At 28.5% G+C, this 22856-nt stretch overlaps 2 protein-coding genes across 2 annotated transcripts; both read right to left on the minus strand.

Annotated features, from left to right (window-relative positions):
• Positions 1–403: 403 nt before the first annotated feature.
• On the minus strand, positions 404–2115 carry LOC136080171 (uncharacterized). Its single transcript, XM_065796783.1, has 3 exons — positions 1980–2115; positions 940–1614; positions 404–705 (listed from the first exon to the last, which is right to left on the minus strand). Exons 1-3 carry the CDS (start codon positions 2113–2115, stop codon positions 404–406), a joined length of 1113 nt encoding a protein of 370 aa, XP_065652855.1.
• A 17697-nt stretch (positions 2116–19812) lies between these two features.
• On the minus strand, positions 19813–22465 carry LOC136079957 (uncharacterized). The gene is made up of 3 exons (XM_065796615.1): positions 21881–22465; positions 20530–21774; positions 19813–20119 (listed from the first exon to the last, which is right to left on the minus strand). Exons 1-2 carry the CDS (start codon positions 22028–22030, stop codon positions 21196–21198), a joined length of 729 nt encoding a protein of 242 aa, XP_065652687.1. The 5' UTR covers positions 22031–22465; the 3' UTR covers positions 19813–20119; positions 20530–21195.
• Positions 22466–22856: the final 391 nt, after the last annotated feature.

Below are 22856 nucleotides of genomic sequence, written 5' to 3' on the forward strand. Positions count from 1 at the left end.
CCAAGCATTTACAACTCTACACGAAAAGAAATTATATCTAGCATTACTCTTACAGTATGCCTTTGTTAACTTTTGGTTAAGTCTACGAAAATTGTAAGTTTTTAATTGAACTTTAGATATTGAGTCGTTTATCCAATTTATTTCCTCATAACCGTTCTGTATTTTATTTTGAAAAATAAGATCTCCTCTTAAACGACGCTCTTCTAGAGTTGTTAATTTCAATAACTGTAGTCTTTTTTCATATGGCATTTTTTTAAAAGCTGGTACGAGTTTTGTTCTCTGTACTTTTTCTAACTTTAAAATGTCTTGCTTCAGATAAGGACACCATACTAAGATTGCAAACTCAAGATGGGGTCTTACAAAAGTCGTATATAATTTTTTTGCCATATTTGAGTCAAAATATTTAAAAAGTTCGTTTAATAAGAGCAAGCATTTGATTTGATTTTCCGACAGCTTTATCAATATGATTGGTCCATTTTAAATTTGATTGCATCGTTGCTCCTAAATCTCGTTCTAATTTTGATATTGCTAAGATATTATTCTGTTGAGTTTCAGCGTCGAACATTGAATAAGTTATACATGGATTTTTAAAGCCAATGTGCATAATTTTACACTTTTCATATTTAAATTTCATTAACCATAATGACGACCATTTCATAATATTATCAATTTCTAGTTGTAATTTATTTATGCGTATATCCATATCTGATTTTAAAATATTTATAATTTTGTTATCATCTGCATATAATTTAATATTATTTTTTAATGTGTCTGGCAGATCGTTTATAAAAATAAGAAATAGAAGAGGCCCAAGGACAGAACCTTATGGAACTCCACACTCAACTGTTAGCCATTTTGATACACAATCCCCTAAAATTACTCGTTGCTTTCTATTATGTAAATAGGCTTCTATCCAATTTATAATTACTCAATAAATACCATATAATTTTAACTTTAACATCAATCCAATATGAGGTACTTTATCAAAAGCTTTTGAGAAATCTGTATACAACATATCAACACACCAGCCATTCTCAATAGCATCAAATAAAATATCTTGTGTTTCTAGTAGATTAGTAGTACAGCTTTTGTTCTTTCGAAAACCATGTTGGTTACTATTTAATAAATTGTTTGTTAACATGTAATCCATTATTTTGTCACCTAAGATTGATTCAAGAATTTTGCTTGGTATTGACGTTAATGAAATTGGTCTATAGTTTGCAGGATCATTTTTATCTCCATTCTTGTATAGTGGTGTTACGTTTGCCATTTTCCATATGAGTGGAATTTGTTCTTCTTTTAAGGATCTTTTGAAAAGTAACTCTAGAGGTTTGCAAAAACTATTTTGACATATTTTTAACACATATGAACTTACACCATCTGCTCCTAATGCTTTATTGACATTTAGTTCACTTAGTTTAATTCTAACAATGTCTTGAGTTATTACTGAGTCTATATCTAATTCTAAAATCTTGCTTGTTTTTACTGTAATGTTAGGAAAATTTGTTGGATCTTCTATAACAAATACTGAATGAAAGTTTTCATTGAGGATTTTAGCAATATTATCACGATTTGTTTGTAAAGAACCATTTTTATCTGTTATTATATTAATGCCTAATTTTATTTTTCTGTTTGAATTAACATATGCATAAAATAGTTTTAGACTTTCTTTTGATGACTCAGCTATTTTTTTTTTCATAATTTATTCTTTTTGATTTAACTTGATTTTTTATTGTTTTGTTGATTAAAAAATATTGGACTTTTAGCTTGTCACATTTAAAACCATTAGATAATAGTTTGTGCCATAAACTTGTTTTGTTTCTTATTGCTTTTTTTGCTTCTCTATCAATCCAAGGTTTGGGCTGTAATTTGTTATTGAAGTATATATATTTTTTTAGGAATGTATTTGTTGCATAATTCATTATAGATATTTCGGAATATTTCATAGCACTCATTAATACTATTTTTTCCAAAAAAACTTTCCCAATCATTTTCATTAATAGCTTTATTTATGACTGTGTAATTACCAAGTTTATAGTTAAATCCAGATTTCCCAAAATTCATTTTTAGTAGTGTTTTTGACAAAATATTTCCAGCATAGTATTTGGTGTCCATTTCTAGTGTTTCCTAAAGTTGGGTTATGATGGATTTTATTTATACGTTCAGGTGTTTCTGTTAAAATTAAATCTAAGATATTACCATTAATTAAATCTGCATTATATGTAGGTGATATAACTGCTTGATGTTAGTAGTTGTTATTTATATATTCAACAAATTTGGTGGAGTATTTATCATATTTTTTCATGTTTTGAACATTGTTTTTTTTCCATATTATATTTGGATAATTAAAATCTCCTGAAATAAGTAAACCAGAGTACCTATTATGATCAATTTTATTCTTAGCTGCTTTTATTATTTTACAGATACAGTTATCTATTTCTTCAGATGCATCAGGTGGCCGATAAATACAACCAAGTAAAATTTGTTCATCTTTTATACTTAAAATGTCGTTGTTTTTAGTGAAACTATCATTGGGTGAATAAACTAAAAAAATTTCTTTTACATAGATAGCAACACCACCTCCATGTGTTTTAAATGAACGACTATTTGATCTATTTTTTGGATAATATGATAACTATTTACATGTGTAACTGAGTTTTCATTAAACCAAGTTTCTGTGATCATATAGATATCAGGTTTAAAGGATGCAATATCTAATAGAAACAAGTCAAATTTATTGTTTAATAATGTAGCATTTGTGTATCTACAACTTAGACAATTTTTATTTATATCTATACTATGTTTTTCGGAATTAATTACATCACGAGTCTGAGATTTTTTAACATATTTAGTCGATGTGTTAGTTGCAATGTTTTTTTTATTGAATTTATTATTAGACAAAATTGGTTTGAATGAACTAATATTTAAACTCATTGATTGCTAATTTTGTGTACGTTTTAATTTCACTATTTTGTAATCTCTGATACCATAATATATCGACGATGCATTAGTAATTGAAGTATTTAGTTCTTTAGTTTGATTTCTTAGTTGATACATAAGGTACCTTTCTGCTTCAGTCATATCAACGATAAAATAAATACCATTAATTTTGCTCTTGTTATTGTATGCATTTTTCAACATTCAATTCATTCTGTATTAATTTTAGACATAATTGTGTTTATTTCATTCTGGTCAAATATATAACAGTTTTTAATTATTACGATTAAGAATTCCTGATTAGAAAATATAATGAAAAGAATTTAAAATTTTAAGGAAAAATTTTTAGTTTTTCATAAGAAGAAAATAAAAAATAAAAAATAAGTTTTTAAAGAACTAAATTTTTAGAACTTTGCAAATAAAATGAAAATATAATATACAATATTTTTAAGGCCAACAATTAAATATAGCTCTAGAAGAAGTCCTTCATGTTTTGATTAATTAGAATTATTTCTTTTAGTTTTGATTTAAAAGTATTTATGTTTGCAAGCGTTTTGATGTCATTTCTAATTACTATACTCCATAGTTAGGGGCTTCTAGCTGTGATAGAAAACTTAGTTGCTTCAAAGTGAGTTTTAGCTTGAATATAATTATTGTTTGCATGTCTAGTAAGATATTTGTGCTGTATTTTTTTAAATAGCGTTTTAAAAATATTTGGCATCGTATCGTTGTTGATTTTATACATAAAAATTAAATGATGTTAAATATTTATTTGGTAAACATTTAAAATTTTTAGATTAATAAGTCTCTCTCATTCACAGCCACTGTGAATGCGAGAGACGATCTGCGTCGGATATTACTTTTATGGCATGTTTTTGTTTATTAAATAGTTTGTTTGGTTTTTTTTATTGGTGCTGCACCAAGCAATGTTAGCATAACTGAGATAACAATGATTAAAAGAGAAGTAGATATATTTTAAGCAAATTTGATTTAGATAAAGTTGTACCTAATAAAGTATGCCATAATTTTTCGAAATTTTCGATTAATTTTAAGTGGTTTATCCATGTGATATTTTCGTCAAGAAGAACACCTTGAAACTTAATTGAGTGTTCACTTTTTTTAAATTGATTCCCAATGCTAACATTTGAGACCTTTAGAGGAATTTCGTCTTTTTGATAAAGGCGATGAAAAAAAATATACTTAGTTTTGGTTAAGTTTAATGACAACTTATTTGTATAAAACCATTCAGTTACTTTTAACAGATCTTTGTTGACTGTTTTAAATAGAGTTTTTATATTACTATGGGAATAAAATAAATTGGTATCGTCAGCAAACAAAATAGAGACTTAAGCAGAGCTTCTTAAAATATCTACTCGTGTTATGAATGAAAATATTGCGTAAAAAAATCATACTATTAGGTGAAAATTAACAAATATGGAGCTGTTTCACACGCCTTGAATTTCATGAAATTCAAGTTGCATTTCTCTAAAATCAGGCAGGTTTTTATTTTAAGTAATAAAATGCTCAAAGAGATCAATAGAATGGCTGACTAAATTCCTCTCTCCAGGTAATTGTGGTTTTTGACCTGCAACTTTTCTGATTCTACAATTCTTAAAGTAAAACTTAACTTCATAAGTTTTGATATTGTAGTCTTATCATTTATGAATAATATGTGTCATAAAGTAACAAATTGTTTAAAAACAATGGATTGCAAATTGGTTTAAAATCAGATGCAATATACAAGGAAAATAACTCTAAACCAATTTTTTTTTTCTAATTACAGACTTTTCTTAAAATCAATAGAAAATAATCAAAATGAAATTAATAGAGTTATCACTTTGATATAATCTTGTCAAAAATTAATGTAATAAGTATTTAGCAATGTCATCTTAAACCTTATTTTCTCTACATTGCATTATTTTTAGTTTACACTTTTAAGATCAACAAGACTATTGGCAGATGTATACTGAGCCTGCTGCAGAGGTGAAATGCAAATCATGATAAAACCTTAGAGGTGTTTGGTGCTAGCGTTAGCATCTTCTGACCGAGATCACAATATAAAAATGGTAAAATGTTCTGTATTTAAAAACAAAGGAAGGTCCAAAAATACGTAAAAACGGATAGAATAAAAGCAGAAACCCTTCTGAAAGTAGTTTTTGTTGATAAAGACCAGGTCTTGAGTTGTATATTTCACCAGACTACTGCTTAATTTTTGATATTTATAAGTCTAAGTTTGAAAAAAAAGCCTACGGATGAGACTCCTTCAGACTTTTTGGATACAATGAATTCCAAAACTTTTAAAATCTTTCAAAGTTGCTAACAACTCATCAGAACTCACAGCAAAATCGTAAACCTATTAAGCTTAGTTTAAGAAATTTATTTCTCAAAATAAAAAATAGATTTCTTGTTTTAAGAAAAATATTTCGTAATAAAAAATTCAATTTTGCTGTGCTTTCAGTAAAATTTATTCGAGATAATGTAGAGCGTGTGATGAGCTTGGAGAAGCTTCAGAAGCTACTTCAAATAAAGATTTCTTGTAAAATCCCATTAAAAAAAAGAAGAGTGGATTCAAGGAGCTAGCTTTTTGATCCAATATCTAACTGCAAACACTGATCATTAAAAGTACATTTAAAAATTATTTTTCTTACATATTTTCTTGAGATATTTGTCTTAAGCTGAAAATTTATATGTATATAAACATTTATTACACATTTGCAGCGTTTAAACGCTGAATTCTGAAGTAAATTTCTTTAGAAATAAGAGATCTGTGACAGTGACGGATCCAGCATTTTTTGGTGTTTGAGATAGCTAACATGGAGCAAAATAATGATGCTCAAATAATGATGCTTTTTAAAAAGTTGCAATGATTGGAGGCTGGGAACAAAAAAGCCCTAAAATTTCATCCCCTTTGCCCCAAATGCAAAAGCAACAAGTGGGTAAAATAATTTTTTTTGCTATTTTTAACTAAATTTATATTCATCGATAATTTTTAAGTATTGTTTTACAATCTCAAGCGTTCTTGTTGCTCTCACGTTTGGGGCAGGTAGGATGATATTTTTGGGCTTTATTAGTTTCCAGCCTCCAATCATCGCAATATTTTACAAAGCATAATTATTTGACATAAGTGTAAACATACAAATGTTTCGAGTTTGCGCCATATCTGTTAGCTATCTCAAACACCAAAAAATGCTGGATCCTTCACTGATCTATGGTTCGATGCCTACTCTAGGCTTTTTTTCGACATGAAGGAAGCGTAAACTTCCAAGTTAAATGCTCTTCTGCGGTGCTTTATGATGCAACCATTAGGTCTTCTTGGAGCACCTAAATTAACCACAGAAAAAATGTGTATATATATATATATATATATATTTGAATCACATTGATACGTTTTGATCTAATTTAGTTTACAACAAAAGATCCTTTACCCAATCTTTCAAGGAAACCATTTTGGATTTGGATTTGTTCGATCCAAGGCTCCTGTAACAGTATTCTGAAAAAAAAACATTATTTGATAACAAAATGAGGCAAAAGTCATAAAGTATGTTGTATGACTGGAAAAAAGTCTAAAGATCAACAAAAAATCACTTTACAGTAGCCAAAGTGTTAATTTATCTATCGTAATCAGTGTAAGAGAGGCACAACATATTTCTTAAATTAATAAGCACAGTGTTTTTTTTGGTACAGGAACTCATAAAGAAAACATTGTTGAATAAATTATCTGGATTTGACATCAGAATCTATTCGCGCCAATGCTTGGAAATGGCCTTAAAATTTAGTCAAAAATCATAAAAAGCGTAACTTCGAACAATCGATGCGAATACTTCTATCAAGAAAAAAAAAAAAAAGATTTTTTTTTTTTTAAATATGACCTCTACGCCACTCATTAGCCACTCCACTCATTAGCATAAAATTGGTTGTCGAAAAAAAGTTATGGGATTGGCTAATGTTGAGCTTTAAAAGAAGTGACATTTTATAGAGATTTCATAAATAAAAATCCTTTTTAAGTGTAACCTTCTTAAGAAAGATGTTGTTAAAAAACATTTTTTTGTTAAATTTTTGTTTAAAAATGTTAGTTTTTTTACAATAGATTTGAAAAACTTGAAGTTATTTAAAGCTTTAAGTTTTTAAAACTTTCTATGAAATTACACTTTTTTGAGATCCAGCTTAATAGAGAGAAGAGAAATATTTTTGAGTAATATATGACACCCACCATGTGTTGGTGTGGGAACTTTTTTTTGAACTGAACAAAATAAATGCGACTTTCTCAATTAGTATTAAAATATATTCCTACTACAGGCCAAAAAAAATATTTCTTAGTCATAACCACATATTACTTTCGATATTTTAAAATTTTTGAATTTTTAATGTTTTTGTAAATAATTATGTACAAATTATAAATTTCAGCGTACCTAACAACAGTCAATGTATTTTAATTTGTATTAAAAATACGCATTTAAATATAATAAAATGCAAGGTATAAAAAAATTATATTTGCTAATATTTTGGAACCATTTTTAAACTTTTAAACATGATGTGCAGTTAAAAGATCTAGAAAAATTAAAGATAGATAAATTTAAAGATAGATAATTTAAAACTTCTCTACCTGTTTGGATCCAGGAGGTTAGGTAAGAGAATCCTCTTACCTAAACTCCTGGATCCAAACAGGTAGAGAAGCTTTAAATTACCTATCTTTAAATTTTAGTGCTTAAGTCGTGTATTTAATCCAACTTGGATTAAATACACGATTTTATTTAGTTTCCAACTAGGATTAAATACACGGCAAACAAATAATTTGTACTTGAGCATTATAATTTTGTTTCATTTGTCTGGAGAAAATTGCCGTGTGCTAAAGTAATAATGTGAACACTATACTACAAAACACGCTGCAGATTATAACAAATTTTAAGACCAATATGCTTATTTAAAAGTTTCAATTTTTAGGATATATTTTTGGCCCTCACGTTGACGTCAGAATAAAATAATGGTACTTATTGTAAAAAGGTTGGACACCCCTCGAGATTCTGAACCAGAAATATATTTACTAAACTACGGCTGTTTATAATAAAATATTATAACAAAAGTGTAACATATAAACTTGTAGTATAATAAAAGTAATTGTAAAATATTTGTTAACTTAATTTTTAATTTATTATTAATTCCATGAAAATTATTTTTTCTCATAATACAAGTCACTCCCCTTGTGATCATGATCAAAGATCATGATCGCAAGAGACTCGCATATCATAAATTACGAAACGCTAAATTTATTTTAAAAAACAGAAGTAGGAGATCTTAAGTACTTTAACGCGGTGATTTTCATTAATAAATATAATAAATCTTAATATCAATAATCATAATAAAAATAATAAAAGTAATATAAATATTTCATTAAAAAATAACAATTAACAAAAAAAATTTTCAATAATACTCACAAAGACGTGTCACCCACACACAAATATTTACTCACAAAAAATATTGAGTTTTCATAGTAAATAAAAACATCCAAATAAAAATAAAAATCATACCATAATACCCATAAAACACATATCGTCCCTCAAAATTAATAAAATTTAAAAATTTTTCTTTTTCTTTTCTTCGAAAACAGAGCAATTTTTATATTTTATTTAATTCTTTTTAATTTTTTTCCATTTTCGAATGTTTTTTTCTTTGAACTTTGGTTTTTCGTCTTTCTTTTTTTTTTTTTTTTCTCGTTTCTTTTTTCGTTTTTTTTCTTTTGATAATTTGTTTGATTTGTTTTTTATATTTTTTGTTTATGATTTTTGCTTTTTTATTTATTTCTTTTTCTTTCCTTCACTCCCTTTATTTTTCTTTTATTTGTTTTTCTTATTTTATTCTTTTTTTTATCTTTCTTTTTTTTTATTTATTTATAAAATTCTTTATAAAAAAGTGTCTGCCATTCCGGAAGTCTCTGCACTGTTATAGTTATAAACTTTACTATAATTGTTTTTACCATAGTTTTTATCATTAGTTATAATTTTTAGTAAAGTAATCATGATATAGTTACTATTTGTAATGTTTTTTTATTCATATTATTATTAATATTATTATTATTTTTATTATATTATTATTGCAATTATTAATATTATCTTTATTTATTAGTGCTTTATTTTCCCTTCTTTCTTTTTTTGTTTTATTTCCCTTCTTTCTATTTTTATTTTATTTCAAATTCTTTCTATGTATTATTTATAGTTTTTTTTTTTCGCTTTTTTTAGGTGTCACTCCATCGACTAGTTTTTAACTATATGAGTGACACTTAACCTTACTTATGTGAGTTTATAAAATATTATTGTAAATTTTCATATTTTATGGTTAAATAAATGGATAAAAAAAAAAAAAAAAAATAACACAAAAAAAAATCTTAGTAATTAATTAGTTTTCACTATACTATTTGCTCTACCAATTATATAACACGCTGTATGAGCTCTTTTACTGGAAATATTAACAGGGTGTCTGCCAAAATCTTATAATGGATTTCCCTGATTTTTCCCCGAGGGTGGATTTCTTTTCCCTGATCGCTGACCTTTTTTTCCTGATTTTTATTTCAGTTATGAACTTTTCCAGACTTAAAAAGGATTGGGGAATAATGCATGTAAAAATCATGTGCAGTAAAAAAAAGCACAATTATTACATTTATCAAAGTATTGTTGTCATTGATACTATTGTTATAGAAGTACATTTAAAATTTAATCAAAGTAAAATGTAAAAATGCTATAATTCTATTGACTCTATAAACTGTTTTGATAAATAGCATTCAGAACAAAATAAACTGAATTACACAAGTAATGTAAAAGTGAAATATAAAGCTAAAATAAACATATATTTAAAAGATGAAAAATTGATATACACCAAATGGTTCAAAAAAAATAATACTGAAAGAATGATAAAAGTCTAAACAAAATTTTTATTTCTTGTTAAAAAGACTGAAAAAGCATTGCCAAATAAATATTAAAAATCTTTTCAAAAATAAATTATAACTTATATAATATACTTTTAAATATCTTTTAAATTATTTATATAAACTTAATTTACTGTATATAAATAATACTAAACTAATATTTAAAATTTCAAAGTTCTTTACTTTTCTTAAATAATAAATCAATTGTTTCAGCTAATTTTTTAATTTCTTCTTTCTTCTTTTTCCTCTCTTCAAGAATAACTTTTGCTTCATGAGCTTTTTCAGCAACATTTGAAGCTTTCACAAGAATTGCTTCTGAATCACTTTTTAGTTTCTTTTTTACTTTTTCAGGAATAACCTTTTTAGATTGTAAGTCCTTTATGTCTATAGCAAGTAAATCACTTTTTTGCTCTTAAGCATCTGTAAGCTCAGTTTCTTTTCGAGCAGCCATTTCAATCTATTGTTAACTCCTTGATTTTTTGACAGATTCTCTCAGTTTATTAGAGGTAACTATAGATTCCAGGTTTAAGTCAATAGCTTTCATATGGTCATACACTATTCTCTGGCTTGTTAATAATTTACTCATTAAATTAGGTTGTAACATATTCTTGTTAATGTTAAACCCTCTTTCAACCGCTGCTTGACTTTGAAAAAGAGTCAACACCATTTTGATTAATTTGGAGCCGGATAATCATCTTAACCACCAACTTTAGAAAAAAAGAACTCATTCAATCCATAATCTACTTTGTTGAAATTCATGAAAAGTTCACTGTTTTTAAAGCTTTCTAAATATCTCTTGAATTTGGTATTTACCTTATCCCCACCTTTTGGGGTAACGCAATGCAATTGAATCAAGTTATCAACCAAATCACTTATCCTTTCCTTTGCCATTTTTTCATTGCACATTATTTCAGGGTCAAAATATTTTACATTTCGCACAACTGCATACTTTAAAGGCAATTTTTCCACAAACTAACATGTCAACGACTGTAGAAAACATATGCAACTGTAGTTGAAAGCATAAATATCTTTTGGAGTGATTTCATCATTTTTTTTTTTTTCTTTATAACAGTGCTGGCACCACATCAAATATCTGGCTTTTTTAAATAGTTTTTGTCTTTTATAAAATCTAATTTGCAGAGGCAAATTGCAGTTTTACATTGATCTAAAATATTAGCTATAATGAACTTTGACATAATGTTTTTTAATAGTCGATAAAGGTTGTCATGTAAAAATGGCATCATAGGTTTAGCATATTGATATATGGTTAAAAAGAATTGCATAATATGATCTATATGAGCAAAAAAATAAAATTTTGCTAAAATTAGATTATCCTTAGTAGCAGATGCAACAATTTGGTAGCTCATGCATGTAGGCTGCTTACTCTTTGGTAGAGATTCCCAAAACCTACATATTTTACAAATGCTCTTACAAATATTACCAGCTCTTAAAGCCACTATTTCCTTGTTAACCCATCAAGTACCACTAACAGGAAGAGGAAATTGATTTTCCGGTCAGGTTATTTTATCAGGTCTTTTGTCAGGTTAGATACTCCTGCTACTGGTAACATGTAACCCAGTACAATCTGCTTCATATCCGTGTCTTGTAGGAAATATCGATGTCTTGTAGGAAATCGATGTCTTGTAGGAAACGCCTTTTTATGCAAAGGCTAGGAGATGCCAACTTTGACTTAAAACACCCCCTGCCTTGGGGCTCTTGGTTGAGTAAAGGCTAGAGATGGTGTCTCGATAAAAATACTTACCTTGGGCAGAGTATTTTTATCGAGAATAAATGCACCCGGCTACTGTCTTTTAGTAGGCCTCCTAGCCAAAGACTTAAGGGGTAAACAGATTCTATCTGATAACCAGCCTCGCACACCTACTTCATCAATTAGACTGGCGCAGATGTATTTTTAATACATTGTTTCCAGTTTAGGATGTTGAATGCTAGATCTTCTTGACTTAATACATGGGTTTTGCTTGTGCCTCTGTTTTTATGACTAGGCAACTCATTCTATAATCACCTAATGAGGGTACAGCTCTAAAACTCAGTTTTATGGTTCTAAGGCTGGCTGGTAGTTAGGTTTCCCGAACTCTGTGGTAGCTCTCAGAGAGGCTGATTCCATCAACAGCTGAAAAATATCAAAGTATTAACAGTGCCATGTTGCGCATGGATGGTGTCTCTGTTTGTACTTTTGGTGTGCATTGCTAGGGCCACATTTTGAGCCCTTTGTTACGGCTTAGGGTTTATTAATAGTAATGAGGCAATTGCTTTGGTTACTAAACAGTGTACCGAGTACTGTCTATGCTTTGAGTCAAGTTCTTTAAAAAATTCAAAAATGACAAAAGTACCAAAAACTATAAAACATAAAAAACCATCGTCATCAACAAGTTCTCTAAACCTATCATTCACTAATACTCGTGGTCTATGAAGTAACTTTTTTTCTGTTGAGTCTTATCTCTTACAAAGTTCACCAGAGCTACTTGGTCTTTGTGAGACTAATTTGAGTTCAGCTGTCTCATCTTGTCATCTTATTGTTGATGGTTATCTTCCGTTAATCCGTAAAGATTCCAATAGTCACATGCTTGTCGAGAAACTAGGTTTGAATCCATAGACTATTCTTTTATGTGCTTTTGTTTAGCACCACTTCACTCTATCGCCTTTCTCTTTGTTCTATATCGCTCTCCTTCATCTCAAGACTGCACTCTTTTTGATGTTATTACTGATCAAATTGACCAAACACTCTCTCTTTATCCATCAGCCAATATCGTTGTTGTTGGTGACTTTAATGCTCATCACACTGAATGGCTTGGCTCTAGTGTCAGTGACTCTGCAGCAAGGGCTACCAACTCGTCGAAAATTCCATATATTTATGTGTAATTGGCCAAAAAATGCATTATGGGATGTCTTGCGGGACCAAATTCATATAAACAACATAATCAGTTAATACATTAAACACTTTTTATAATATATATACATAGATATATTACATATATTGGCTTTAGCTTTTCAGGAATCAAATTATTATTTGTAATCCCTTATATAATTAAATATGCCAGCTTTTTGTTCAGCCATCAATTGTGTAAACAAACGTGGAAAGAATGTTGAAAACAGTTTATCTTTTTTTAGATTCCCAAAAGAGAAAAACAGGTAAGTAACTGTTCACCATATTTGATTTATTAAAAAAATAAATATATCAAAACTTTAAAGATATTTTTAAAACAATGTAAATGCATAGTATGATGAAAATCATTGATACATAATATGATGGAAATAACTTTGGGTTCATAATTGTCGTCGTCAAGATCTTGATAATATATCAGCTGTCCAAACCAATTTTAGAAATAAATATTTGTCATCTCAAGTTAAGATTTTTCGTCTTAAAAAAAAAAAATAAAGAACTTACAGTTAAAGATCAAAATGTTACAAAATTGTGATGGTTCAATAGAACACATTATAAATTTATCTAAAAAATTTTTAACTACTACCCAGCTACAATTTTTTGAATAACCGCGTTTAAAAAGAAAATGTTGGACTGCTAAAGATAAACTGTTGGCCTTGAGGATTATGTACCACAGTCCACAAACTTTTAAAATGCTAAGAAGAGTTTTTCCAATGCTAGAAGCCATCTGCTAGAAGCACTATTTTAATGTTTCTAGAAATTATTTTTTAGGACCCTAGTATCTGGATTTTTAAATAAGGTTATGACCTTATTAAAAATGAGAGTTGAAACCATGATAAAATTAGAAAGGAACTGTAGCCTTGTTTTTGATTAAATGTCTTTAAAGCAACATCTGGATTATGACAAAAACATTGACAAGGTTGTTGGAATTCAATCGAATGGTAAACCAGTGAACCAAGTACTTGTATTGATGGTTTAAGGGTTATCAACAAAATGGAAACAACCAATTGCTTATTTTTATAGTAATAATGCCATTAATTCAACCAATTTAGCTAAGATCTTAAATAACGCTATGGTTCATCTACATGGAATAGGTTTAGCTGTAAGATGTCTTGTTTTTGATCAAACTCAACTAATATTAGAGCTATTAAATTTCTAGGATTTTCATTATTAAATCAACAAATTTTACATCCAACTACAAGAGCAAAGGTATATATAATATTTGATCAACCGCATCTCATAAAAAGTGTCAGAAGTAATTTAATACAACATGACATTTTGTCTGGTGGTAAAATAATCTTGTGGAAGCATCTGCAAGAGCTCTATTTGGAAAAGGTTAATGCTATCCGCCTTGCTCCAAAATTGACAGATTGTCATTTAGATCCAAGATCACAATTAGCCATGCAAGTAAAGTTGTCAACACAAATTTTTAGTAGTCAAGTTAGTACTGCTTTGGATGTATATGCCTCTACAAAACTATTGCCTGAAAAAGTTTTGTCTTCATCCTTTTTTATTAAAAATATGTATAATTTATTTGACATAATGAATTCTCGTAAACTAATAGCTGATAAACGAACACGTTCTGCTTTAACGCTAAATAATAAATTTATTCAACAGCTTGAAGATTTGAGAGTTTAGATTAAGGAGTGGCATTTTTGTGGTGGTCGTAGTCAAAAAGGTATATCCAGTCATTGGGATTTATATGTAACTATTTCTAATATTCTTTGTCTCACTAACGAATTGCTCCACGAGGATTTCTTTTATGTTTGCACAGCTCAGTTTAATCAAAACTGTTTAGAAATTTTTTTTGCATTAATACGAAGCAAAGGAGGTTGGAGTTACAGACCAACAGCATTGCAATTTAAATCAGCATATCAAAATGCTTTAGTACTCCTTTCAATAGAGCAATCTAATTCTAACAGTAATTGTCTCCCAGAATCCCAGATTTTTTGGTTGCAGTTACCGTAGATTCAATTACCAACAAAGTATTTGAGAACCAAATTTCTACAAATGAAAATTGATTTTTAATCAGCCATCTTCATTATTAACAAAAAAAATACAATCTTGTATTTTACAAAATGTTGCAAGTGATTCACTTTCGCAGTCAGTTAAGCAAGTTTTAAAATCGATTGCAGAATATTTAATAAAGAAAGTTCAAATTTTTCAAAAATGTGTCCAAGTTCTTTCATGTCAAGCGGAAGTAACTTATTTAATACTAATTCTTTTTTACAAAACTTGCTTCAAGATATGGAAACTTTTATTTTACAAATCAAAATTTTACTTAATAAAAGAAACATCATACAACAAGTTATTAATGAAATAAAAAATCATTGGAATTTTAGATATCTTTTTGATGAACATGTTGATCATGCCTTTCTCTTGAAAGAAAGTTTTATTAGAAACTTTGTTATTATGAGAATGTCTTATTTTATATGCTTTTATAAACGAGATATACAACCACGAAACAAGACATGTAAAAAAAAGTTGTCTCGTATTATCCATGGATAATGCTTGCATTAATGCTTGTGATAATGCAATTTTAGATCCATGCTTGCTTTTTATATTAAATAAAAATGATTTTATTTTATTAATTTAAGATATTTCTTATTAGAAATAGTGTTTTTTTTCTCACAGCATCATTTATTAATTAAGAATTTAAATAAGAATATATATTTAAAAGAATAAGGTGATAACAATGCTTTTAAATAGCAGTTTTGCAAGTTTTTATCACAATCATAAATATATTCATTTTAAGTTAATAATGTTATACAAGTAAATTTATTAATAAGTTAACAATTTCAAAAGTTTAGTTTCTAAAGGAGTTTTTTTCAAGCTGCCTAATATGATTGTTATTTAAATTTATGTTTTTAAAATTCATTAAGTTTGCATATTAGATTATTTTGGTCCCGCAAGGCATCCCACAATGCTTTGCGGCTTAAATTACACTATTTTGTCGGGAGTTGGCAGCCCTTGCTCTGCAGGCATTCAAGCCCACAACTTTTGCCTTTCTCAATCCCTAATTCAAATAGTCAACTTTCCAACTCGCTTTCCGGACAACCCGGATCATTTACCTTCTCTACTTGACTTATGTCTTATTTCAGATCCTAATCAGTGCACATTTTCTACACATTAATCCTTAGGTGCTTCTGATCACAGTTTTGTCTCTCTAAAACTATTATCTCATTCTTCATAATATGAATCCTCCTATCATCGTACCTCTTACAACTACCTTAAACTGACTGGGACTCTTTCCGTTTTTCTTCGTGATGGCCCTTGGGTAGAAATCTTTCATCTTCCTGTTGATAAATGTACTTCTTACATAACTTCGTGGGTTCAGGCAAGCATGCAATCTTTTATTCCCTCTCGAAGATTCTAGGTCAAGGTCCTTACTCTTCTCCATGGTTTTCCTCACATTGTGCTGCTGCGATTGCCAATCAAAACCGTTACTTCCATATCTATCAGCAAAACAATTCTCCAGAAAACAGACGTCTGTTTATTACTGCTAGAAATTGTAAAATGGTTTTGTCTAACGCTAAAGCTTGCTATTCTCATGTTATAAAATCTCTTCTTCCTATCATAAGCAAGGTTTTTGAATCTTTAATTAACAAACATTTAATTTCTCATCTTGAATCTAATAACTTACTTTCTGATCATCAATATGGATTTCGATCTTCTTGTTCTACAGCTGATTTGCTAACAGTAATAACCGATAGGTTTTATCGTGTATTAGATAAAAGTGGAGAGATTAAGGCCATTGCTCTTGACATTTCTAAAGCTTTTGATAAAGTTTGGCATGCTGTTCTTCTCCATAAGCTTTCTTCTTACGGTGTACTGGTAACATCTTTAAGATTATTGAATCCTTCCTTTCCAATTGTAGTATAAAAGTTGTCCTCGATAGACAGCACTCTTCTTCTTATGCTCACAGTGGTTGGTGAACTTTAATTCAGATGAAACTTAACTCTTACTTCCAATTTTTATCGGAAACCATATATCAAATTCGTTGCAAAATAAGTATCTGCTAAGGTTACATCTATTTATTGAGCTAAACGCTCTCTTACTCCGGATTCTATTCTCTATCTCTACAAATCTGGTCTTGTATGGAATACTGTTGCCATATCTGGTGCGGATCTTCTAATGATGCCTCTTTCTCTTTTTGACAAGTTGCAAAAACGCATTGTAGACGTAATTGGACTTGCTCTTGCAGCCAACCTCCGACCATTATCACATCGTTGTAATGATGCTTCTCTTTCTCTTTTCTACAAATGCTATAATATGCACTGCTCTAAAAAGCTAGCCTCTCTTGTGCCGTCTACTAAAATTCATTCTCGTGTTACTCGTCATTCAATTAAGTCTCATCCTTTTTCTGTGACTGTTCCTAAGTGCTCCAAAAACTCTTATTCGTCTAGCTTTTTTCCTCGAACATCAGTTCTTTAGAATTCACGTCCTTCATCTTCCTTTCCTGATTCATATAATTTGCAATCAGTTAAGTCGTCCGTCAATCTTTATCTTACTCTACAATTTTCATCTTTTCTCTTCCAGTAACTCTAACTCTAATTAGTGGTTGCTTGCAGTCTTGTTGGAAGTGAAGATGTTTAAAAAAAAAAAAAAGATTACTTTCAGTCACAACAGTAAAACCTTCCCGTCTGGCAGGAGAATCCTGGAAAAGTTTATAAAGAGCTTTTAAAATCTTTTTAATACCCCAGTACCCCAGTCTGTTTTGATTTCTCCAGTTTTGAATGATAGATGAATCAAATGAAGACACAAGATCCAGTTGGAATTAGTTTATTAATGTCAGCACGACAGTTTTGTTTCTCAGAGTAGAAGACCCAATTTGCATTTAGGCCATCCATAGATATTTGAATAAGTTTGTTTTTATTCAAAGGTTTAAAACCCCATAAAAGATTATGCAAAAAATCTCTACTTCAACTATGTCCAATAAAGGTTGAGTCTAGGTAACGAGTACAAACACGGTTTAAAACACTATTACAATAATTAACAACAAGATCCATCTGCCCCATTTGAACAACTGAGTTAAGACTTTCATCGAAAGAAACAGCATTAAAGTCTGACTTATCTATATCTCTAATAAGAACTGATTGAAAATGAGGAGTTATTCCAAAATTTATATAATATGAGCACTTGTATTTTTGAAGAGGCAAACGTTTACAACTACTTTCCTGTTGAATGATATTTCAACGCCCATTTTAGACAGTTCAATTATATTTCTTGGATGTGGACAAACTCTACATTTTGCTGAGGAATTTGTATTCCAACAAATTAACAAAGCTTTATATTCTGGTATATGTAACCACTGATCATTAAAATATCTTAAGTTCATTATTTAATTTACTTAAACTTGTTCTAGTCTAAAGAAAATAAAAACAACTGACTAATAACATTAAATAGTTGGCTAACTAACTGACTAATAACATCAAATAGTTAGTTACTAAAACCTAGCTGCTAATCAAGCTAAAAAAAAAAACTGCTTTCTTAGAGTTAAACTGAGTGTTAAAAAAAAGACTCATTGTTAAAGAGCTTCTAAAATAAGATAAGTAATAAAAACCTCGATTTAATTTAACCCCCCTGATTTTTCTAAAATTTGACCTAATTTTCCTGATTTTTTTGAAGACATCTAAACTCTCTGACTTTCCCTGATTTTCCTGATCTGGCAAACACCCTGATTAACACAATTCCTACAATATATATTAGGTTGTTTTATATTTTATCAATTTTTGAAATTGAACTCGCAAATTGATTATATGATCCGTTTATATGAAAATGAATTTGAGCAAAAACATATATATATATATATATATATATATATATATATATATATATATATATATATATATATATATATATATATATATATATATATATATATATATATATATATAAATATATATATATATATATATATATATATATATATATATATATATATATATGTATATATATATATGTATATATATATATGTATATATATATATGTATATATATATATGTATATATATATATGTATATATATATATATATATATATATATATATATATATATATATATATATATATATATATATATGTATATACATATATAATTTTTAGGGACCCGCCAGTTCGATTTTAGGCAAAAATGTTGGGTGTTCTCAACACCTGGCGGGGACCTTATGATTTATCCTATAAAATTTTTTATTCTTTTAAATAATATATGATGGATTGAATATCAATTATATAAAAAGAGCATGTTGAAAAAATTAAGAAATTATTCAACAGAATCTTCTGGAATTAATAAAAACTCCAAATTTTTCTTTACAAAAACCTATTAAAAGGCGTATCTTAATTTTTTCAACATGCTCCTTTTATCTAATTAATATTCAATCTAACATATATTATTTAAGAGAATAAAAATTTCTATAGGATAAATTTTAAGGTCCCCGCCAGGCGGACCTTAAAATTTATCCTATATTTTTTTTTCCTTTGCTCAAACTTATTTTCATATAAATGGTCAATTTATAAATTGAGTTTAATTTCAAAAATTGATAAAATATGATACAGCCTAATATATATATTAGGGTAGGTCAATTTTTCACTTTTTTTTCAATTCGTAACGGCTAAGGTACTGAAAGGGTACATATATAAAACAAAAAAATAAAAAAATGAAAGTGTTTAGTCAAACGGCGGCTTGCGGATTAGCGATCGAAATTTACAAGTACCCTCATCAACATTTGCTATAAAAATGTTAACTATTTGCTTGTGGTTTTATACTTTTCAATACGTTCAGACAAAATTTTAATCCAAAAAAAATTCAATACACGAAGAAATAATTAAAATGTTTGTATTTAAAATTATTGATACGGTTTATCGTTTCATTTTGTTAAGCAAAAATGTCATAAGTACAATTTATATTTAAGTATACATTTTTACTTGTTGTGTTACATCGGTTATCTAATTTAACGCTAAATGAAATACAATAAATAATCATTATTAGTTTAATAAGTCACTTAAAAAGCAATATTAAAATAAAATAAAAATTATTTTAAGAATGTAACAAGCAAGTTAAGCGAATAAATTATCGTAAGACTGAGAATAATATCCTTTTGACAAAAACCTTTGACGCATTTTTCTGAGCAGAAACACTAACAAAACTACTTAGCACTAAGTAGTTTTGTTAGTGTAGATTTATGCGTGGCTTCAAATCTATATACGGTGTTAGAAGCTTCAGAAACTAATTTGACACATCTTTATCCGCATCTATATCCATTTCGATACAAACAAGATCAGCAATTTCAATAACAGATATTCAGCTCGTAGCGTTCCAATTTAGTTGAGGGATTTTCGTTTCTATTCCATAACTGCTTTTGTTTCTAAAAATAAAAATATCATTACTTTCAAAAAACTTGCGAAAAAAAAAAAAATTAATAACCTTAATTAAAACTTAATACTATAAAATACAGCACAAAACCTTTTTAAAAAAGTTTTGTATACAGCTGTAGCGGTATTCTCATCTCTCCGTTATGTTTAACGGAGCGTTAGTCAAAAATTTCTTTTAATCTACATTAATAAAAAATTTAAAATTATAATTTTTTAAACATGAATGTTTTATTTTGGTATAAGTTTTATTTTAACGAATTTGTATAAATTTTCGTCATTTCTTTACTTGGAAAAAAATTGTAATGAAATTTCAGACAAAAGCTCCGTTAAGCTTAACGGAGAGATGAGAATACGGCCGCTGCCTGATAATTATAAATAGAAAAACTAATTTTAAAATGCTTACTGTTTTCTGAGAGTGAGTATTGTCTCAAATCCGAGCGTCCTGATCTGCTCGTCATCATTTAAACCATTACGTAAAGAAAATTTGCAGGTATCAAACAGAAAGCATTACCTTGAAAATTTTTTTTTGCAATTTTTTAGCATTATCATATTTAAAGAGGTTCAATTGATTAATAGTGAAATACAGAATATGGGGGAAATCTTGCAATTTAGAAGATTTCTTTATTTGAAACCACGATGGAGCATAACCTTTAACAATATAATGGGTAAGCTTTTGCAGACTTGCGTTTGGAGAAACATTTCAAGTATAAACAAAGAATTCGTTTAGAAAGTGTTAACAATCGACCATGATTCGGTGGACCTATTTTACAATTAGCCTATTTGTCGTCTACTTTACCTTAACAATATTCGTAAAGAAGCCTTTGATCATGAATAATATCTTTTAATACCTCATCTGAAATATATCCTTCAGTGATAGAAGTTTGAATTGCTTCAAACTCTACTCGAGGTTGTCTATTAATTTCTTTAGAGCATCTTTTCCCAACTGGTTCATTAAAATTTTGTGGACCGGTTGCTTTCCCATCTAACTTTTTAAAAAGGGCTTTTAGTGGGAGTTCATTCTAATGAAGGGTACAACATATTGTGTGAAGTTTCCTTCCTATCAACTCTTCTAGATTAACCACCAAGCTACTCCTCTACCTGTGTTTGATGCAGTATTGTATAAAAGAATAGCACGGATGCTTCCCAGGCTGTCATATTCTTCAAGTACACTAAATATCTCAAGAGCAAGAATATCCCAAGTAACACCAACAACAGGTATTGTTCTGTGTGTCAAGTAGATCCCGTGAGATTTGCCATCCTTATGTTTAAAAGTAAGGTGATGCTCTGCAGCAACACATTTTGTTATGAAATTTTTTCCTTCAGAATTATTTGCTTTTAAGTAAATTTTTGTGTTCTTATCTATCTTTTTATCTAAACCAATGCAAAATAATTGTGTCTTCTCTTCTGAATCTCCATTTTTTGAAATTACTTTTACTTTTGCTCTGTCTAATTTACACTTATCCATTAGAATATTATTAGTCAACGTCCGGTCACAATAGATGCTTGATATCATGGAGTAAGGCGTTCCAAGAGCTGCGCCGAGATTTGAAGAACATCCGCCTCTGACCAGCCTCATTGCATATCTTGGAGGCTTTTGAATACTATAATCTACCTGAGTTCTTTTACTTGGTCTCCATTCATCCTGTTCCTTAAGTAAAAAATTAAAAATACTTATGATAAGTGATTTTATTATTAATAAGTGTTAAATATATACTAAACAAATTAAAATTTTAAGGTCACGCAAATAAAAATACCTGAGATTTTATTATTTCAGATATACATTCTGGGGGATTTGTTAATAAACTTGAGAGCTCATTATTAATATGTTTGTGACGTGATATATTTCCTTTCTTCTGTTTAATCCTGTTGTTTTGTTTTAAAGCAGATGTATCTACCGAAGACATCTGAAATAGCCCTTTTGGTCATGTTTTTAAACGCTGGTCTCGTTTATAAGCTCTTTCTTCTATTGGGACTTTTGCTACTTTAGGGCATATGCAAAACATTTTGCATTTTTCTTTTTTGCACTTTACATAAACATTGTTACATGACACAATATTCAATGAACAGCAACAAGCAGATATGTCAAAAAGTTTATCTAGTTTAGAATCCAGGTTTCGTTTGGTATTTGCTCTAGCGTGTTTGCGGTTTATATTTTTTACAGTTGCAAGTAGATTTTTAACTTTTGTTTCAATAGACTTATCGTTTATTTAAGGCAATCGTGGATTGACAGATAACCATATAGATTTTAAAACACATGAAACTCGCTTAACTATTGCCCAAAAATTTGGCCTAATGTCAGAACAATCTAGGAAGTAATAAAATTGAATCAATTGTCTGTATGTGCTTTTTTTTTTTCTTTTTTTTTTTTTTTCGTAAGTTTTTGTTTACATTTGACGTAATATATATAAATTACATATTTTTTTCAAATACAAACAAGGCTTCTAAAAAAAGATCAAATGATCTTATCGTCAGAAGCCTTTTACAAAACAGAGTACGTAAAGTATTATAAAAACGCCTTTTTACAATAAGAGAACGTAAAAAATTAACATAAAAATATTAAAATAGCACTTAGATAAATAAAAACAAATTGCCAACAAGTATAAAACAAAGATTGAACATATATTTCAAAATTATTATATATCATAAGACAAATTAAAAATATTCTAAGATATTTTCAATAGAGAGAATAAGATCTTTTAATTTAATTTTAAAAACAGAATAAGTTAGGGG

Source organism: Hydra vulgaris, chromosome 05 (assembly GCF_038396675.1).
Source record: "Hydra vulgaris chromosome 05, alternate assembly HydraT2T_AEP".
Classification (NCBI taxonomy): domain Eukaryota; kingdom Metazoa; phylum Cnidaria; class Hydrozoa; order Anthoathecata; family Hydridae; genus Hydra; species Hydra vulgaris.